The sequence below is a fragment of the Oenanthe melanoleuca genome, chromosome 11 (genome assembly GCF_029582105.1).
Source record: "Oenanthe melanoleuca isolate GR-GAL-2019-014 chromosome 11, OMel1.0, whole genome shotgun sequence".
In the NCBI taxonomy this organism is placed as follows: domain Eukaryota; kingdom Metazoa; phylum Chordata; class Aves; order Passeriformes; family Muscicapidae; genus Oenanthe; species Oenanthe melanoleuca.
In genome coordinates, this window is record NC_079345.1 from 9107330 (window position 1) to 9126939 (window position 19610).

At 40.9% G+C, this 19610-nt stretch overlaps 1 protein-coding gene across 1 annotated transcript; it reads right to left on the reverse strand.

Annotated features, from left to right (window-relative positions):
- Nucleotides 1–989: 989 nt before the first annotated feature.
- LOC130257884 (galanin receptor type 1-like) lies at nt 990–9976 on the reverse strand. The gene is made up of 3 exons (XM_056500815.1): nt 9269–9976; nt 8348–8413; nt 990–1307 (listed from the first exon to the last, which is right to left on the reverse strand). Exons 1-3 carry the CDS (start codon nt 9974–9976, stop codon nt 990–992), a joined length of 1092 nt encoding a protein of 363 aa, XP_056356790.1.
- Nucleotides 9977–19610: the final 9634 nt, after the last annotated feature.

Consider the following 19610-nt stretch of genomic DNA (forward strand, 5'->3'; position numbering starts at 1 on the left):
ATTTGCTTCCTGCTTTTGAAGTAATATGCACTTTTATATAGTTACAAGTAGTAACCTTGAACTTGGTACAAATGCCCTTGCCTGTTTGTTGCTAGAGCACTGTTGATGCCAACAGTTTGTCAAAAAAAACCCAAACAAACAAACCCAAAAAACCCTCACCACAAATTTCAGGCATTTATATACTAAAGTGTCTAATAAAAAGCTTTGGGTAGATAGACTCAAGAGAACACTGTATTTACCAACAAAACCTTTTGTAGACAGTACTTTCAAACAAAATCACGGTTTTTTAAGCATATATTCAGAAATACCACTTTCTATTGCTGCTCACCAAGAGACAGTTGCTGGAGCCAGTGATTAACAGCAGTAATTGCACACAGGCACTTAGACCCTGGGATGTATAAGCTGATACAAAGCCACCACATGCAGACAGCTACGCCACTGACACATCATGTGAAAGGTGTAATTGCCCAATAGGTAAATGCTACAGCAAAGTCTTCAAGGAGATTTAGAGACCCTACCACTGTAGTGAGATAAATGTATATGCAGCTCACACATGGTTAAATTAGTTGAAGAAACAAAGGCATCCAAAGACTTTAGTTTGCTCTCTGAATGTCGCATCACTCGTTCACATCTCAATGACTGCCTACAGACATAATTACTGCTGTCTTCTTGTCTGTACATATTCTACCTTCTGTGTAAATTTATTTTAGACCCTATGGTCATAACTACAACTCCATTTGGGCTCTATCTTATGGACATTCAGATAATTCTGTTGCACATAGCCCAGTGACAAGCAAGGTACCCTAGGACAGGCACTGCCACATATCATCATAGCAAGAGGGAAATGTCTCCTACCACTCCAGTAACCTGGCAAAGTCCACACCTCTGCAGGCTCCACTACTCCCTGGAGCACACTTGTATGCATGTTCTCCCCAGGCAGAACCCTCTTCCCTCCTCTTCCTCCTGAAACACATTTTTGTGCGCCCAGCTTACATGTTTGTGGTGGAGCGTGTGGTGGAGAAGTTCTCCATGCGCACTCTGGCCAGTTTCTCAGCAGCAGGCGGCCGCAGGAAGAGCTTGCAGGTGAAGACTTGCCGGCAGGCCTTGCGGAAATTCTCCGAGAGGAAAGCGTAGAGGATGGGGTTGATGCAGGAGTTCCCGTAGGCCAAGCAGTGGGAGATGATGCGGAAGGTGAAGGAGACGTTGTTCAGGGGAAAGTGCCCGAACTCTGCCCACATGGTGATGATGTGGTGTGGCAGCCAGGAGAGCAGGAACACAGCAACCACGAGAAGCACTGTCTGCGCCGTCTGGAAGGGAGAAGATCGTGTGTTAAATGGTCACAGTGATCTAGTGAGTCTGTGGAATGAGTTTGCTTTCCTCTGTCAGCAGTGAAGGCAGCATAACACAGGCAACACTGGCAGCTGCCAGGTGGGCCAATTATGGCAATATGGTAAACTTGGATTGACTGGTTTTGGCTCAAACAAATAACACAGACAGTTGAGGTAGTGCCTGTAAAACTTCAAACAGTTCCTAGCTGTGTTACAAGGAAGAGTGGAAATAATATTCCCTAACATCTGGAGGGTGAGGAACATTAAGGCTATTGAAACAACTCGCAAGTAAGCACACTCCTGAGAGGAGTAACAAAGGCTGGCCTGAGGAGAAAGGTTTTCCAGTATCTTCCCTATTATAGGAGAAACCCAGACAACCAATGCATATAGTTTTGGGTTGTTGGGTTGGTTTTTTTTAATACACAGTGCTTATTGGTTAGACACATTCCTATCTGGGTTATGACTGAGGGAGGCTCCCTGTGCCTGTGGGATCCCAGCCTGTGCTGCCTGGGTTAGGTGTGTGCCCCTGCAGTGCTTGCTCCCCAGTTAGCTGGCCAGCCTCTGGCACAGCCTGTCACTTCCAAGTCCCAAAGCTTGACCTGAGGTAAAATTTTCCTGAAAACTGTTCTTTGAGATCTCCCTACAAAATGAAGGTTAACAGTGACAGTAACTAAAATTAAGCTGTAACTCACTTCAACATTTTTCTGTAAGACCCTGAGGACTTACAGCAGTGGGAGCAGGATCACACTTTTCAAGTTTAGAAAAGCTGGTAGTGTTGCTTTTCTCGCACTTTCTATTTCTGAAACACTCAGTGGATGCCTAAAGAGGCTCAAAGATTACTGACTTGGGGGCCCTAAGATCCTTGCCTGATGTTTTTGTAGGGCTAATTCCACCAGACTTCATGAATTTTCAAAAACACAAATGGTATTGCAAGGTGAGCAATTTTTGTGTATTTAATCCCTCAGTTTTGGGGTTATGTAGCAAATGCACAGCTTGTGAATTCCCTCCTCCTGCCCTACTTGGTTCTCTGCACAATGTCTCCTTTTTAACTTTGGTATTTAGTGTTTCTAATTTCTATTTTGTTATTTTAATAAATGTAACAACTTGCAAACATGCAGATGATATCCTTCCCCTAAGGAGAATTATGGTACAAGTAGCAGAAAAGCAGTGGAGAAAAAATTAAATTTATGTTTCATTTCAGCTTTATTGGTCTAGGTCAATGTTTCTCTCAGTAATTCCCCTGCATGATTTCAAGTGAATAGTGTGAAGTTACTTTCCTAGAAAAGGGATAATTTTCTAGTGAACAGAAATTCATTTAGTCAGTGGTTATCATGGCTACATTTAGTTAAACCCATTAACCTCTCTAAGGAAGATGTTATTGTGTTTGATCAAGCTACAACACAAGTAAAAAAATAGGGATTTCTATCAAATAGGTCTCTCAAGTAAGGTTCTATTAACTTTGAAAGGCAATAACCTGTAAGTTTATTGTGTACCTGGCATGCTCCAGGTTCTTCCTTGTTTCACCTACCAGAATGCTGTCTGACACTGAGCTAACAAAGATGCTCCCCTAAAAGTGAACAAACTACCCTGCCAAGCATCCTCAAACCAACCATGCTGGGAGCCAGATGATGTCCTTAAAAATAGACTGGAATGATTAGAAGTTGGTGAGACTGAAAGACACAGACCTAGTGGTCTTGTGGGGTCTAGCTAACCCACTGTGGTGTGATGATTAATAAACAGGTCCCATCATTAGCTTTCACCAATAATGGTGCTACTTCTTTACCCTCCAGCAATGTTAAGTAGCCTGGGCTTGTTACCCAGGCAACCTTTCAGAGCATCCATCTGCTTAAATTAGGGGGATACAAGCACTGAAATATTCTTTTGAATAAGGCTTATACACCTAGCTTTTTCCCCCCTTTTATTGTGAAATAACAATTCCATTCAACATGGGGCTGTGTATTCACAATGGGTTTGCAGTCGCTGTGTAATAGCACAGAGCTGTTTCTGGGGTCCAGCTTTTTTGGGATTTTGCAGACAGAAACCACAGAAAATACTAGAGAAATAATGTGCATAATTCATGATTCAAGAAACAGGTTTTGAAAATGGAACGTGTGTCTGTTTTTTCAATTTAGGGAACAGGTAGTTAAGAGAGAGTAAACTGAAACAGAACCCTGTTTTTTAATGTGGTAACTGCTGTAGCTTAAACTACTGTTACTGTGAGCTGTGACCAGCTGTGGAGGACTGTTCCAAATAGTTTGTGTACTGTTTGAGCTTCTTCCATGGGTTGTGATAGTTTGCACAGTTACTGCATTACTGCTGATCAAGCTGTCCCCATTTTATGCAAACCTTCTGGTTTGACTTTGAAATTTTGGTGGGTCCATAATAGACATGTACATTTGCCGCTACTGGCCACTTAAGTCTTACTATTCCTAGAAGCCTTTCAAGCAGCTCCAGGAAATAACTTACAGTGTATTTGTTGTACAGGCAAAGTAAGTGTGTTTAAGCTGTACAGTGGAGAAATAGCTTGGTGACAAACAAAGACAAGGAGATATTTTTGTTTGTCAGATAATTTCTGTTATTCCTCCCCCACACCCCCTTATTTCTGTCATATGCAGGTTGTGTTGAGTTTACTTGCTTATTCTTTCACTATTTTTATATCTGCCTCTTATTTATGTTTTCCAGCCTTTCTTTGTTTTGCCCTTTGATTATTTTTTTCCTCTGGCCCTGAACAAGCTATTTCTTGCTTTCAGCCTTCCCCCATCCTTCAAAAAGCATTGGAAAATGTGTTTAAAAACCCGTTTTTTTTGGGAGATACCTCATTCAGGACGATGATGAATTAATTAACATTTAATTGTGTTTAGAGTTGTTGTTCTTGATAAGCTTCTGATGAAACTGCTTCAACGTGTCAGGCATCTTTTCAAGGGCAAAATTAAGATTGCCCTGTAATGAGTCAAATGCTTCAAGTATTCCATGGATTTACATATTTTAGGAAGAACTACCTGAATGTTAGATTAATAAACATTCCTGAGATTAAAATATAGAGTGGACAGAACAGTGTAGAGGGGTAGAGGGCTTGTAACTTTCCTAATTTAGTCCCAGTTGGAGACAGCTCAGCTACACATCATTTTTCAGAGCTGATCAGACCATCCATTTCTACTGTGTACCTCAGCCACACAGAAATGGGAAAGAACATTCAATTAGGTTTTTATTAAACAGCACTGGCTTGCAGACAAACTGTGCTTCATTAGTGAGACCACTGCTGTTTCCTGAATATGGTGAGATTATTTTTCTTCCTTTTTTTTTCCATAATTCTAAATGAAGAAGCATAAAGAAGCCTGTGCCTGTTCTTCCACACTGTCTTATCAGCAAATTACCATTGACTCTTCCTTTATTACTGCTTTGTAGGAGGATGTCTGATATCTGGTTATGTGATTTACTGATAAATCTTTTCTCCTGTTATGCTCATCTCTAACTTGTGTATTTTTTCCCTTTAAAGTTTGAGAGACAATTGGTGCACATTTTTACTGCACCAGACTGCATTATGGTAAACTACAGAGTAACAGACATCACTCTATATTGTAATATACTGTAGTGAAGACTTGGAAAAAATGTAGTGACCCAGGTGCCTTAAGCTTTTGTTTTTAGATACTGCAGGCATCTAAAAGAATACATGTGGCTTAGTGCAATATATCACTGTACTGCTGGAGGAACTTACCAGCCTCTGAGGAAGAAAATTTTTGTGGCTTTAGATTCAGGGAGACCCAATCAAGAACATCCCTTTGCTCAGAGTCCATCTGTGAGCCAACGTGCACAGTGAAAACTGCCAATTTCCTCACTCCTGGTGCCATGTTCTTTGCTTTGTGGGCAAATGTGACTCCCCCTGATGGGTTTGCAAACATTCTTTTTCTTTTTGCACATAACGTTCTTAACTGAATGGACAGAAAGGTCCCAAGCACAATCTGATCTCCAGAAATATGCCCATAGCTTAATGATAAATGCAAAATGTTTAGAAAATGGCATAACTATTCTTAAGTAACTTAAAGGTTGGATAGCAGCTGTCTCTACTTCAGAGCACCCACATATTTTAATTACTATTGAAGCACCCCTAATTGCCCTCTGTTCTTTTTTTTTATTATTACACTTGAGTCTAATTCTACTCTTCAGTGATCTGAAAACCACACTGAAAGTATTCTTTCTTATTGTTCTGTCTTCTTTATTGGAGCCAGAGATGGCAGTTGGATGTCATGAAGAAGAGGAGGAAATGAAGTAATCATTTTGATTGCTTGCTTTATGTGCTAAGAGGGACTCTTCATTTCCCAGCAGCTTGCTTGCAATGTTTCAACTGCTCATCTGCACATCTCTCAACCTGGGATTATGCCACTAATCTCCTCTATTGATGCCCTTGAAACTTAATCACTTTCTATTCATAAATGCGTTTGAGCATTGTGATATTTCTATTATGCTCTAATTGGTAATGATGCTCTAAATTCCTGCTGCCCTGGGCTCCTCTTAACCAAACAACGTGCAGGATTTCACTTCTGAATTATATTCTTCTGCTTGATGGATCCAAGGATCTTCCATGTTTCTTTGCTGTATTTATTGTTCAAATGCCAAGGCCTTGAATATCATGTCCATCATCTATATGAAAACCTTCAATTTGCATGGACAATAGCTAAATAATTAGTTTAACATACAGAGAGCAGTTACAGTGCAATTTTTATATGCCTCTCTTGGCCAAGATGTTCAGGAATACTCATCTACCTTGGAGGAATTCTGTATCTTGTACCTCAGGCTCTTGTATGACCTTCAAAGTGCAGCACTCCAGGGAGTGTCCCAAATAAACCTTGTGTGTCTTTGTGTTTACTTAGCCCTGGAAGCAATGAACAGCTGATTTGCCAACCTGCCAGGTAAGCACGGCTCACCTCTCTATTGTAGTTAACCAATAAAAAAACACATGTTATAACAAAGAATTCGTTATCTTTAAGTGGCTCATCTGGTCTGTTAATTAAAGCTTTTGGCCTCAAGGTCCCACAACTCCTAGTATCCTTTCAAGGGAGTTTGCAAAATAGCTGCAAAATTCACCTCCCCAGACACATTTTTAAACTTGAAAAAGCACTTCAGATTGTTCAGTTTGCAAGGCTTGTTATTTGTTCTTTAAAGATGCGCAAGACAGAACTGAGTAAACACTGAGGAACCCTGGTGTGCTCCCGAGGCCAGTAAAACACCACAGGGCCATGCTAGACCTCAGTTTGCATTAATTTCCATTTTTAAATCACCTTAATTAAGGCAGATGTGCGATCTGAGTTCCTGGGGTGGCCACTTATGAAACATTTTGCAACACAGTCAGACAGGGAATCGTTAACTTTTTTTGGAGCCAAATTACAGGCTTGCTGTACTCTGCATAGCTCACAAAAGAGGTAACAGAACTGAAATATACTTAATTGTTATAGAGGGGTGCACAGAATTTCTCAGCATGTGGTCTTGCTGGCTGGCCTCGAAAAACGATTATCCAAGGCTTCAAAGGAGAATCCTGCAGCATCACACCATCTGATTTTCAAGGCTGGCAAACTTTTACAGCTAGTATAGCATTAAATGGGGAATCAGCCAGTCATGTATCTCTTCTGCAGGCACAGTCTCAGTTCATCATGCAGAATTTCAGCCTAGGCATGCAAAAAGTTCTAAACATCTTCCTTGCTCTAATGCACAGGTGATACATATAAATGGAAACACACTTTAAATTGAGCATGTCCAACATTTGACATGTAGATGGCAAAGTTATATAAAAATTTCAAAGTGAGAATCTGAATTAAGGGTCAAATTCTTTTGATAATGGAATGTGAAGTCAGGATGCAGCAACCTTTATGCACGGGAAATTTTTGTAGTTTCATGTGTACATAAATTGAAAAGGTTGCTGTAGCTTGAACATGACCATCCTTTAAGAAGCTTACAGATCACAACCCAAGCACAGAACACTTTGGGTTTTATTTTCTTTTTTCTTGACGTGTGCCTCTATGTCATTTGAAAAATGTCATAAATGAAATTCTTAACTTCTTTACAAGAAAGTAGCAGTAGTAATTTTCAACTGTTGGTAGCAGTCTTTTAAAAATTTGTAACAAAATAGGTAGTATGCAATTCATACATAAGTAAGGAAATTCTGGAGGGAGTTTAAATCAACCAGTTTAGGGATTGGTTGGTGATTTTGAAACCTAAGACAACTTTCCAAATCTGTGAAATTATGAAATGACACTATGTGGAATGACAGTGCTTCTTAGCACTTCATCTGCTGCATTTTACATTATCAAAATTGTCAACACATCTTGGTTTCCTTTTCTCATAGTAGCTGCAAAACTCTGATTCTGCTTTTTGTTTGTAGTCTGCACTATTGATCCAGAAATTATACTCTTGGTTTTGACATTTTAATTCACAGCTTATCTGCAGCAGCATCAGCATTCATCAAAAAGTCAGCAGGCAAAAAAGGACACAGTGTTCTTCAACACAGTCTATTCCATCCAGGTGTGGTGGTGCTCCTGCAGCAGGCAATACACAGCAGCTCATTGCTGCATAATGTGTTGCCTTAGAAAAGGTGGTTAAATGAAAGTTTATCAGAACCCACCTGAAGTTAGATGAAGACAGAAAACATATTCAAAAACCCTCTCAGGGGAAAGAGAAACACTTGTATAGTGAATACTGTTTGTGGTGTATTATAACTTTGACAGTTATTGTGTTCAGATAATGCAAATACCAGCTGAGTTCTATCCTTACAGACAGGGCAGGTGCAAGACCAGTTATGAATTGGTCCTCATAAGTATATTGCAAACAAAACTGGGTGTATGCTAGTGAATGAAATGAACCAGTAGAAACTACACATAATCTACAGCTAAATCTGGTTAGGATTCATAGGCAGAAACTGTAACGGCTCTAATTTAACTGGAATCAGCACAGAGCAGGCTGATTACTTTATAAACCTGGCATATCTATTGTATTATAGTCAATGGACAGATTAAACCAAAGATATTTACCTTCTTCTTTGATCTCTCTGACTTCTTGGAAATGTTCTTTACTTTCGTATGGAGATGGTATAAAACCTTGGGGGGAAAAAAGGAGCAATATATTGAAGGGGAAATTGAAATTTGTGCATTAATACTTGAACTCCTTGAACAAGCACTAAAAATTTGAAGTAATTGTTTTAACATGATTCAAAGATGAATTGATGCTTTCAGACTTTTAATTCTAAGCTCTCAACGTTCTCTTTCAAGAAACAAGGTTTGGAAAGAGCATTAAACCTTCTAAGCTTCCAGTAGTTCAGCATATATTTAGAGTTAGGCTGGTACTATGCTGAAACCCACAGGAGTTTTCACATGAACTTTGAATTTTATATTGAGCCTCAGATTGTCTTCATTTACTCCCTAGGCTGATGATGCACATGGGCAGAGGGGAGGCTGTACCCTGGTGGGACTCCTGAAAGCAGCACAAACAAATGCAGTGGTAGGAGTGGGTCACCCTCCAGAGAGAGGGTCATATGGAGTGCTGGAGCACTGTAGGCAATTCTCAGTTAACAACATCTAGATCTAGCTTTTGAAACCTGATTACAACACAGCAATAACCTGGAAATGTTTATCCCTCCATAGGTTTTTCCTCTTGCCAGTAACAAACATTTATTATTTAGAAATAACAAAATGAAAAATATGAAAACCAGCAAGAGTCTTTAGGGGGTTTGGGTGTCATCTTGGCAGTCGTAATCCTTTTTGTGAGCTGGTGTAATTTCATTCATTCTATGTTTTCCTTCCCTCCCCCTGCCTCAAAAAAGTATTCTGTACCAGGAAAGAATATAGAAAGGATTGGATCAGTTATTTGGCTGTGTTGCTGTGTATACACACAACCCACCAAGAGTCTGGGATGTTCCCCTCCATTTAGACATTATTCCCACCCCTGGCACCCACCTTGGCGTAGCAGCAGGTGATGAGCAGCAGGGGCAGGAGGTATCCCACCAGCAGGATGGTAATCTTGTACATCTGCTTGGCTGTGGAGCCGTTTGCCCAGTGCTCCCAGCAGAAAGAGCTGTTGGGTGCCTGCTGATGGCCACTCATGAGGGCCTGGTGCTGGGCCACGGGGATGGCGATGAGCAGAGACAGCAGCCAGATGCCGGCCACGCCCAGGGCGGCGTTGCGCCTGCTGCGGATGCAGGGCGAGCGCTTGGCGTGGACCACGGCGATGTACCTGTCCACAGACATGGCCACCAGGGTGAAGATGCTGACCAGCATGGTTGCCATGGCCAGGTAGTGAACCCACTTGCAAAAGAAAGCACCGAAGATCCACTCTGGCAGGGAGTAGATGGTGGCCTGGAAGGGAACGCAGAAGAGCAGAAAGGAGAAGTCAGCAATGCTTAAGTTCAGGATGAAGATGTTGGTGGCACTGCGAGATGGGCGTCCCCCGGGCCGGAGGCGCCCCAGAACAACCAACACTAACGTGTTTCCCACCATTCCCAGGAGAAAAATCAGCCCAAAAAGCACTGGTACAATCACCACCTCTGGGCCACCCCTGGTTGCTCCTGCCCAGCATGTTGGGACCTCTGTTGGGTTGGTCTCAAGGCTGCACTTGTTGGTGTTGGCTCCAGGGGAAAGCACAAAGTTGTTTTCCTGCTCCTCCATGGAGCCAGGCAAGGAGCAGTCACTGCAGCCCTGGCTGCTGACAGGCACGTCTGTGTTTGTCAGGGGTGGCCAGAGGTGAACTTTTGCCTTTTCCAATCCGTGTCTGTCCTTTGAGGAGTAATTTTCTTCAGATGATTCTTCCGAGTTCTCTCTGGTGCAGATTATTCCAGGGTCTGGCAATAAAAGGAGCTGAGGAATTTGTGTCACTCACAGCTTGGGCAGTTGGTGCAGGTGTGGCAGAGGAGGTCGGTGGCAGAGGAGCAGAGGATGAGGCTGCCCTGGGAGCCTGGAGCAGCGGCAGAGCAGCAGCAGCTCGGCTTCCACATGCCCCTCCTCTTCTGCTTCCCTCCCACACTCCCTGCATCTGTGGCTGTCATACCTGCTTTCCCAGCTCCACGCTGAGCTGTGGCACAGAGAACAAATGCTGTCTGTGACCTGAGTGCTTCAGTAAACAACCCCTGGCCAACTTTGTCCGCATGCATTACTGCTCACCAGGGGGAAGAGCAAAGCAACACTTCTCATGCAAAGGGATGGATAAGCACCAGCTGCTGAGCAATAATGTGTGCAGTTCTGTGAGGGGCAGCACTGTTACTGGCTGCATTAAAAGGAAAAAAAGCTAAAATACTTATTTTAATCAACAGAAAATTATTTTAGTTGTTTATTTTTTTCATAGTCTTCAGTGCTCCCATACAGCATAAAGCCATCTGAATTGTTTCCAACACAAAAAGCTGGGAGAGCTTTAGATTCAGCAGTGGGTCTTGCTACTTCTGGGATATCTGCCCAAATTCTTTAATGCCTGAATATTCATGGACCTTGTTGATCCAGCTTCGAAGACATTTTAGGTTCAACCCAGTATGCCAACAGCATCTGCACTGGAAGAGGAAATGTTCACTCTTAGTGAGCAGTTGTAATATTCCCTGCCAGGGAACAGAGTTATGGTTTTCTTCTTTTTTTAGCAGAAGTTTTCTTAAAGATTAATGGCTCAGTTACTGTGGTTTTAATGCTTACTTATAGAAACTGTACATATGTTTTAGAAGATACTAAGTACGTTAGTTCTAATGGTTTGTTTCCTCCCATTTCTTAAGTGATTCTGCAGGCAGTGAGGAGGGAACAAAGTTTAGGCAAAAATTAACAGTACCTGCACATGGTGATTTATGGGTGCAAAGAAGAGCATCCACCTTTATTTTCAGTGGCTACAATTCCAGGCACTTGGTCAGAATGGGACACCACTGGCTCTTGTGAATGGGAAGGTTCGACTGTGGGGAGCCCCTTAATTTTAGAAATGAATTTCAGGAACTGAGAGCTGCCCTGCTTTGTGTTTTATTCTCTAAGCTCTTGTTGAGAGGTGACAGCAGTGCCTTCTGTAGCCTGCTTGATTAGACCCTTGCTTAAAACTGGTCTGGAGCCCAGTCCCTCATTCCTCTCACAGTATCGGGGTGGTTACGGGGGGCGGGCAGGGAGGGGAAGATGTCTGAGCTGCAATGGGAAAACTGATCTCCCCTTGTCCTGAGCATGTCCCCGTGGCTGGACCTGACCCAGCTGCAGCTCCATGGCCTGGCTGCCCCAAGTGCCGGGCACAGGACCTCAGACACCTCCCACACCTTTGTCTCCAGTTCCCCGGTGTTCCGTGTGCTTGCTGGGATCTCTGCAGCCCGAGTGCCATCTACTGACGTTTCACTCACAGTTTTTGCCTGCTGTGCTTCTCTCTCGTCCTTATGCACACCCACCCCACCATGAAACTCAAATTCGTCTTCATTTTTCCTTTTGTGATAATATGTGACCACTGTAAGGTTAATGTAATGTAATTCATATAACTACATGGAACATTTTAGAGAAGGCTATTGAAAGTGATTTCACTGGCTATCTTTGTATTTCTGATGTCTGGGGGTTTTTGGAGTTTTGGTTCTTCCCCTTTTTTTTGGTGGACAACTGTGCCAGAAAGAATTATTTAAAAAGAACCTGTAACTTTCACAGCAATTGAGAATATGCATTTTAGTCTTTTAGTGGGTTTAGGAAAAGCAATAAAAACTGCAACATGTGTGGTTTCTTGCAGGGGATTTGAGACAATGCTTGCAGGAATTTAAGAATTGCTTCTATGTGTCACCTGCAGAACAGCTTTGCAGAGCTGAAAGATCTCATGGCATGCTAAGCAGAACAAGGGCAGGGAATAGCACAGTTCTGGCAGTGAGGAGGGACAGATAATAAGATTGTTTAGATCTGTAAAAAAAAATAAAATTCAACAATTATCTAAATTATTACAGGAGGAACATTCCAATTCTGTGAAAGTATTATAACTGGGCAGGGGGTAGAAAGGTGAATAACCTGGATAGAAAGTGGCAGTCACCTGCTGAATTAAACATCCAGAAAACTATGTGCAGGTACTCAGCTTGTTTTCATTACAGAGCTGAGATGCTGCAAATCTGAATTCATCTGGAGCTTGGCTGGTGTGGAAGTATTCCTGGCTGGCCTTACTCACAAGGAGCTAATTTCCATTGTTAATTTACTTGCTTTGCTGAAAAATGAAAACTTATCTTGAAAGTATGTTTACCATGGCAGTCAAAAGTTTCACAAAGGTAAAGATTCCTTCTTCTGTTTCTTTCATTGCGTGACTTCTCAAATGCTTTAAATCATGTGTTTTTGACAGTGAGAAATCTCTTTTCCCTGATAATTGCCAATCCAAATACAGTCAGAAGGGAATGATCATGCCAAGACAAAGCCATAAGACCTGTTCATTAGTCCAACTAGCAGAAGGTCAAGTCACTTGAATGAGTACAGGAGCATAAATAGCAAGTGAACCTTTAATGTCTGATTTGCTGGGAACACTCACATTATGAGTGGTATTTTAAAATTCACAGTGTTTCATCTGGAAAACAGAAACAATTAATACCCTGTGGATTGAGCTGCATGAAATATCTCAGCTGTAAAAATTCTGCTGTTCTTTAGAAACTCTGTTGTTTCTTAGATAAAGACAACAAATATTTAAAAGTGGAAAAACATAGCAAAAGGACACTGAATTATCTCTGTAAAAGGAAATAAAAGCGGAAGTCTGACAGTCATCACTGAAGATCAAGATCAAGAATGGACTGGAAGCCAGATGCTGTTGCTTTTGAGTTGATTTGGGCTAAAAGCATTGAATTTTCATCCCTGAATAAACAGACATCAGATGTGTCCTGTTGAGAGAGGATAGTACTGGACCTCCATGAACAAATTTGCCATCCCAGAGTAGAATGTCAACACTAAGAAGAAGGGTGGGGAAAAAAAACCCAAAACATTAAATAGTAGTATTTAAATGGTAACATTTTTAGCTTGTGTAGGTACAAACTAATTTGTCCATTTTCTGATTGCTAATGGGTGCTTCAGCTCCTAATTGCACTGAATATCCAGCATGTTGTAAACCACTCCTACTGTTTTGATAATCATGGTTCAGCTTTTTGATACTTGTGCATTAGCTCTCGAAACCTCTTGACTTTGGAGTGGAAGGAGGGCACTGAAGCTTAACAGCAAGCAAGAACCTTAGTGTCACACTTTTCTGTCTCTCTGGAGAATGTGGGTTACATCTCAGATTCAGATCCATTTAAAGAAAAACAAATATCCAGATCAAAAGCCTGCTTGTGGCTTCAGGTTCAGCAGCTCTTAGTGCTTTTTGAAAGGCTGATTCAGGCTGAAAAGCCCTTTAGGCTGACTGGTGAGCTACCTTGATGCAACCAGGAAACAAGACAAAGGTCAGAAATCTTTGTACTTGGCTCACACCAACCCTCTCCAGTTATGATCCCAAGTGGAAAGAGAAGGTGCAGTGGCCATCCCTCCTGAAGGATGACCCCCAAGAGAGGCAGGAGCTCTGTATATTTGTTCACAAAAATTAGAGTCCAGATTCGATTCCTTTCCAGCTCCACATAATCCTTTTCCTGAATTGCATCTAGATAGCTCCAAAGGAACTGAAACCTTCATCCCCCTAGAGGCTGTATGTCCACCAGGCCCCAAGCTGAGCTGTATGGGGTACTCTTGCTCATGGAGGAGCTTTGATGGAGTGCTGCATCAAGTAAAAACTCCCAGGGTCAGAAGAAGTAAATCCTTTCACCTTTTGTGAGTTATAACCTTTGAGTCTCTTCAGTGAAGGATCAGAATTGAACTTATGTATCTCACTCTGGCCATTAGGTCCTCATATGACTTTTCTGTGTCATTCTTACTGGACAGGTAGCTGGTTACAAATATCCTACAAATTCCTTTTGACTTACCTAGACTTTAAAATAAAAATAGAACAACTTCATTTAAATAGAAAAAAAACATTATATCCACAGTGTTCCAAAACTTTCTTCTGCAGTATAATTTTCGATAAGGCAGGTAAAATTGTTTAACAAAGTTTGTTATTCATAACTAACTAACTGAGTAAAGAATCATTATTTTGGTTCTAACAGAAATTATTTTGGAACTACAAAAGCTACAAAAAGAGAAGATTGATTTGCATACAGTGTTGGCAGACACATATAAAACTAGGATAGGAATATGTCAAAACCATAATAAACCTCAAAACAGGATGCTTGTAGATACTTGTTTAGTACTCTGTAGGGAATAAGGAGCTTATGTCAACAGATTGAAGACAATGTATCTCTTCCTGTGTGCTCCTGTGGTTTTGTGCACAGCTCTCTGTGAAGTCAGAGGAGACAAAGTGATGTGAGTGATCTCTCACCCTTTGGCCTTAACACAGAAGAACAAGCTGTCTTTATCTGGGTCCTAATGTGACATATTTGTAAATCCATATGTGCCTCTATACAGAGGACAATCAGATCCCAGTGCAGAGTCTGACACACCCTGTGCTGTGGGAGCAGAAGCACAATGCCAGCCTGGAGAGGAGCAGCACCAGAGCTGGTGTTTGTGCGAATGAGGGTAAGGAGATACCAGTGAGATACCAAGGAGATACTTGGCTCACCCTGATTTGAAAACCAGATCATTCTATGACAACATGAGAACATTTACTTCACTTCTCATGATCATAAACTGATTTAAGGCCAGTTCACAAATCTGTTTTCCTTTGTGTGTATCAGCCTGACTTTACCAATCTGTTTGGGTAAGATCACTTGCCCATTCATCTCTTAACCCTTTTCTATGTGTAACAAGATGTGCTGTCAACTGGCCAGCTCTGCAGCATAACAAAATCCTGCAACAGTCCTGGGAAAGTCCTGCTGTCCTGCTGTGCAAATAGCCCTTTTACTCAGTCACTCCAGACTGTATCACAAAATGCTGCCTTTACAAAAGGAGAGATGTAAGTGTACATGCTGTCTTTAATACCACCTTAGCAAAAAGTTTCCATGGTGATTTGCTCTCATTGCTGCAAGGGAGTTCTCTTTCCAAAAGAACCACGGCAAATTTCTATCTACTGCCTCATTGAAGTTACTGCCAAATTCCTCAATTAAACAAACCTCTTCTTAAGCATCACAATATGTGAAAAACATCTCAGAAATAATAGATCCTAGGGTGACAAATGTAATTGGAAATTTTTTAACACTTTTGTTTAAAAAAAAATTATACTTGGGATCTCTTACTTGCACACAGCTCTGAATGTTTAAGAGCATCTGACTGTGCTTTATATCAGATTCTGAGGCAGCTAACTTAAAACACTTGCAGCAAATTCTAGATTTTTCTGAAAGTCTCTGACAGACTGAATGAGCAACTTTACTTAGTTTCCAGTTTGTTCAATGTGGTCTGAACTAGAGATACAACCAGCCAATTTCTTTACATGTTCTATTTAGCTTCATAGTGCTCCTGAGGCAGGAAAATAAACATTACCTGTATGTGTGCCCAGCACAGCTGTTTGCAGATACATTGCAAAGAGAAGTCATTGCTTAAGCCTTTCAGAATTGCTAATGAAGAGACTGGCACACAACTGATTGTTTAGAAAGCTGGAATAAGAACCTACACTCTTCTAATATCCTAGCCTGTGCTGACAAGCTTGCAGTTAAAGGTGGTTGAGAGCTTCTACTCATAAACATAGGAATGAATAAGAAATCAGGCCTTGCTCAAGGATTACCTGGATACCATCTGCAGATCAGGCAAGGACGGCAATTTTTAGGCATCCCTCCAAAACTCAAAGCAAAGCCTTTGAAACTTAAAAATATAGAGCCATTATTAGGTGGCAAACCAGAAGCCAAGTAGACTTGCTCTAAACTGGATTTTCTCATTGATACCAAAATGATTGGTTCTTCTCAGAAACCTGTGCCAGACAGCAAACATGGCATTGAGTGGAGCTTGCTGCCCTGCCTGGCTGTGGGTGCTAATGCCACAAGGGCAGCAGCTGCTTTAAATAGATATGAATGGCTTTGCTCTTCCTGAAAAATTGGAGTGGGAAGTGGCAGAAGTACATCTTTGAGAATTCTGCTTTTTAACAGGAAAGTCCTTTTTTTTTTTTTTCCTTTTCTTTTTTTAAGTGTTTCTGGAAGCCTTTTCAGATAAAATTCTCAAACTGAGTAGGCAACAACTTCTGTTGTCTTTGAGGCTTTTGTGACCTCTTCAACTGCCTTTCAAAAAAGATTTTTCTTTTTATTCCCTTGAGTGGGGGGAATAACCTCCAAATTAAGGAGCTCACACGTCTGAAGCAAGCTAGTTTGTATCCTGGTTCTCAGAAGTCATCTCCAGTCCTGCCTATTAGCAATCTGTCATCAGATCACAGACTATGTATTATTTTAATGGGGAAGCTCCTTCCACTTTGTGGCAAGAACTTTCATCTTGCTTGAATCAAAAGAGTTAAACTGGATACTGATACCTTTGTAGAACAAATGTATAACTAAACAAACAGAGGCTTTGCTTGGTTTGCTTTGCTATTTGGGCATTATCAATTGTAAACATTACTGCTATTTTAAAATAAACATAATGGAAATTACTAGATAAGCTTATTGCAGCTATTTTTTTCCACTGCTGCTTTCTCCATCTTTCTTTCAAAGAAAATACAGAAATTAATTCTGTCGGAGTATTAAGCCAGGAGAATCCACAGCAACTTTGTTATTTTTAGAAAAACTTATTGACAAGATGCATTGATGGGTGTCAGAATAGTACTAATTTGTGTTCATCTGAAAGGTATCAGCATTCATTATGGTCTATTTGCTTTCAGCTATAAGCAACATTCAGCTGTAGATTCCTTCTAAGGAGCTTTGGTGATATCTTGATGTGCTTCATGAAATATTTTCTCTGTGAAGAGAAAAACTTATCTTGGTACTTCCTGTTTCTTTTGTTTTTGGTAACTGCTGACAGCTGATGTTCTGTATGTTCATGTCCTGAGAGTGCATGGACTCCTCTGAGCTGCCTTCAGGATGCTGGTCAAATTAGCAGTGAAACTAGAAGCAGAAAGTTTTTTACTGACTTGGTTTTTAACCTCTTTGATCTCCCAAGATTAATATTTCTCATAAGGCCTCATCTAAGAAATAAGTTGCAACCATGCTGATTTAAAGAGATTAAGATTACCAAAGGACCTCCCATCACCACCCCCTCCGAGTGTGAGCTCATTTCATTCTAGGACCCAAAACTAATGCTGAGATGAGTAGAAGGAACAGATGGGACTCAATTTGCAATAGTGAAGTCTGCCTGTATTGCTATTTTTATGCAAACTGAAATCCCAGTACACAGGATTTCCTCTTCCTAACGTGTTGTAACAGTTTCTAATTAAAACACTGCTACCTGCACTCAAGAAATGCCAAACTGACTGCCCTGGAGATTGCAATCTACACACAGAAGCAAGACAGCAAGTTTGAACACTTGATAAGCAGGACTTACAATACTCTGTTAATGTGGCTTGTCCCTAAGCAATTGCAATGGGGTTTTAAAGCTGATTCACACACAAAACTATATCCATCCCAAATGCTGAAGTGCTAGTATGTAGTCTGGTTGATGCCAGGAGCTGTAGAAGAACTTTATAGGAAACAAAATTGAAGTTAAAAATGACTGCTGCAATAGGCATCTGCATGTACAAAGTCCTACTTTCCCAGCTGTAGTCATCTACAGTTCAATCTGTCCTGATAAAAACTATCAGTGGTTTGGATGTGTAAGTACTGAAATTAATGAAGATGCTCTGGGCTGGAACAAGCCTTCCTAATGGGAAAAGTAGTTCCAACACATAATGTTATCCCTCTGCTTCCTGACAGCAGCTGATCTGAGTGTGAGTGTGAGTGCTGCAGTTCTTTTACAGCTTCTCAGCTTGCTTCAAAGTAAGTGTGAGGTGAATATGACATGGTATGAGCACAGGGATAGCTATCATCAGGGAGAGACAGCTGTGCAACTACATTCTGGACAATCAAGATTGCTCTTGGGATACGTATTAAGAGACCAGCCCTGCTGGATGTAAGAATAATAACACACAGACTGCTAACACTGATCCAGGGCTATTGGAACAAAATTATAGAAGAAACTGTGAGCCAAAGGAAGCATTTGGCATTTAACAGCTTTAAAAATCAGTTATGCTCTGAATCTGAAAAGAAGTGAGCTGTTAAAAGCTCAAGAAGGTTCTCAGTGGCTCTGCAAAAACTGTTGTTGAACAAAGAGTTGGTGAGTTTTTCTGCAGACATGCAAAAACCGTTTTAGGTAGAAATCAGATCAGATATTTATCTTGACTTTGCAAGGAGAGAAAATTCAGAAAATGGGAAAAACAAATTGCAAGTAATGATTGTTAAGTGATATTTACTTACTCTGGAAGACAGAAATGAGAATTTGAGAAGTTTAAAATTAACAATGAAATATGGGCTAGAAATAGACCACAAATGGAAAAGGAATCTGAACCTGACAATTGCTGCTTTACTTGAAATATGAAAGGTAGTTTCCAGTCATAGGCATAATAATGGCTCTTGCCTGGATCAAACTTCAGATTAGAAAGAGAAAATATTTGTCTTTTCTCTTGTTACTTCACTTGTATTATTTAGGGTTCTATAGTCCACAGAAGTGGATAGTAAATATTTATAAGTGAAGTTTGTCAAGTTAGTAATGTGAAGCAGAATTCTCAGGCATGTGGGGGCTTCTGTTTAAGTTTTCCAGTTAGTGGGAACTAGAGGATTGAAGACAAATATGTGTTCCACTTAAGACACAACTTGCACAAACAGGTCTGTGGGAGATTTCTTCATGAGACTTGGTAATTTCTCCACAATGGAAACATAAACAAAAGCATGACACCCTTTTGGTTTCCAGTACAAAATACGAAGAGAAGTAAAAATCATGATAAACAAACCTCATTCCTTGTGAAACTCTAGCATCAGAGTTTTGCATATATATATATATTTCTTTTTTTCTGAACTTTCATGTTTGAAAGGGAGTGAAAAGCTACAGTAGTTTCAGAGACATAATTATTTTTGGAAAGATGACCAGTAGCTTGTGACTGTTTTGACCTCTATGAATATAACACAATTACACTGTAAGTTCTGACTAAAATTCAGCAGGTATAGTGACAAGAGGTAGATATTTATTGGCTTAAGTGTAGTCATTGTGAAAAGGCAAGCACTGGAACAGGGGCCTGGAAAGGCTGTATGATCTATTTCATTGCAGATATCAAAACTCCCACTGAGTGAGGTCCTGAGCAACCTGATCTCACTTTGGAGTTACCTTACTTGGGACCAGGTGGCTGGACTAGACGACCCCTTCCAACCTAAATTATTCTGTGGTC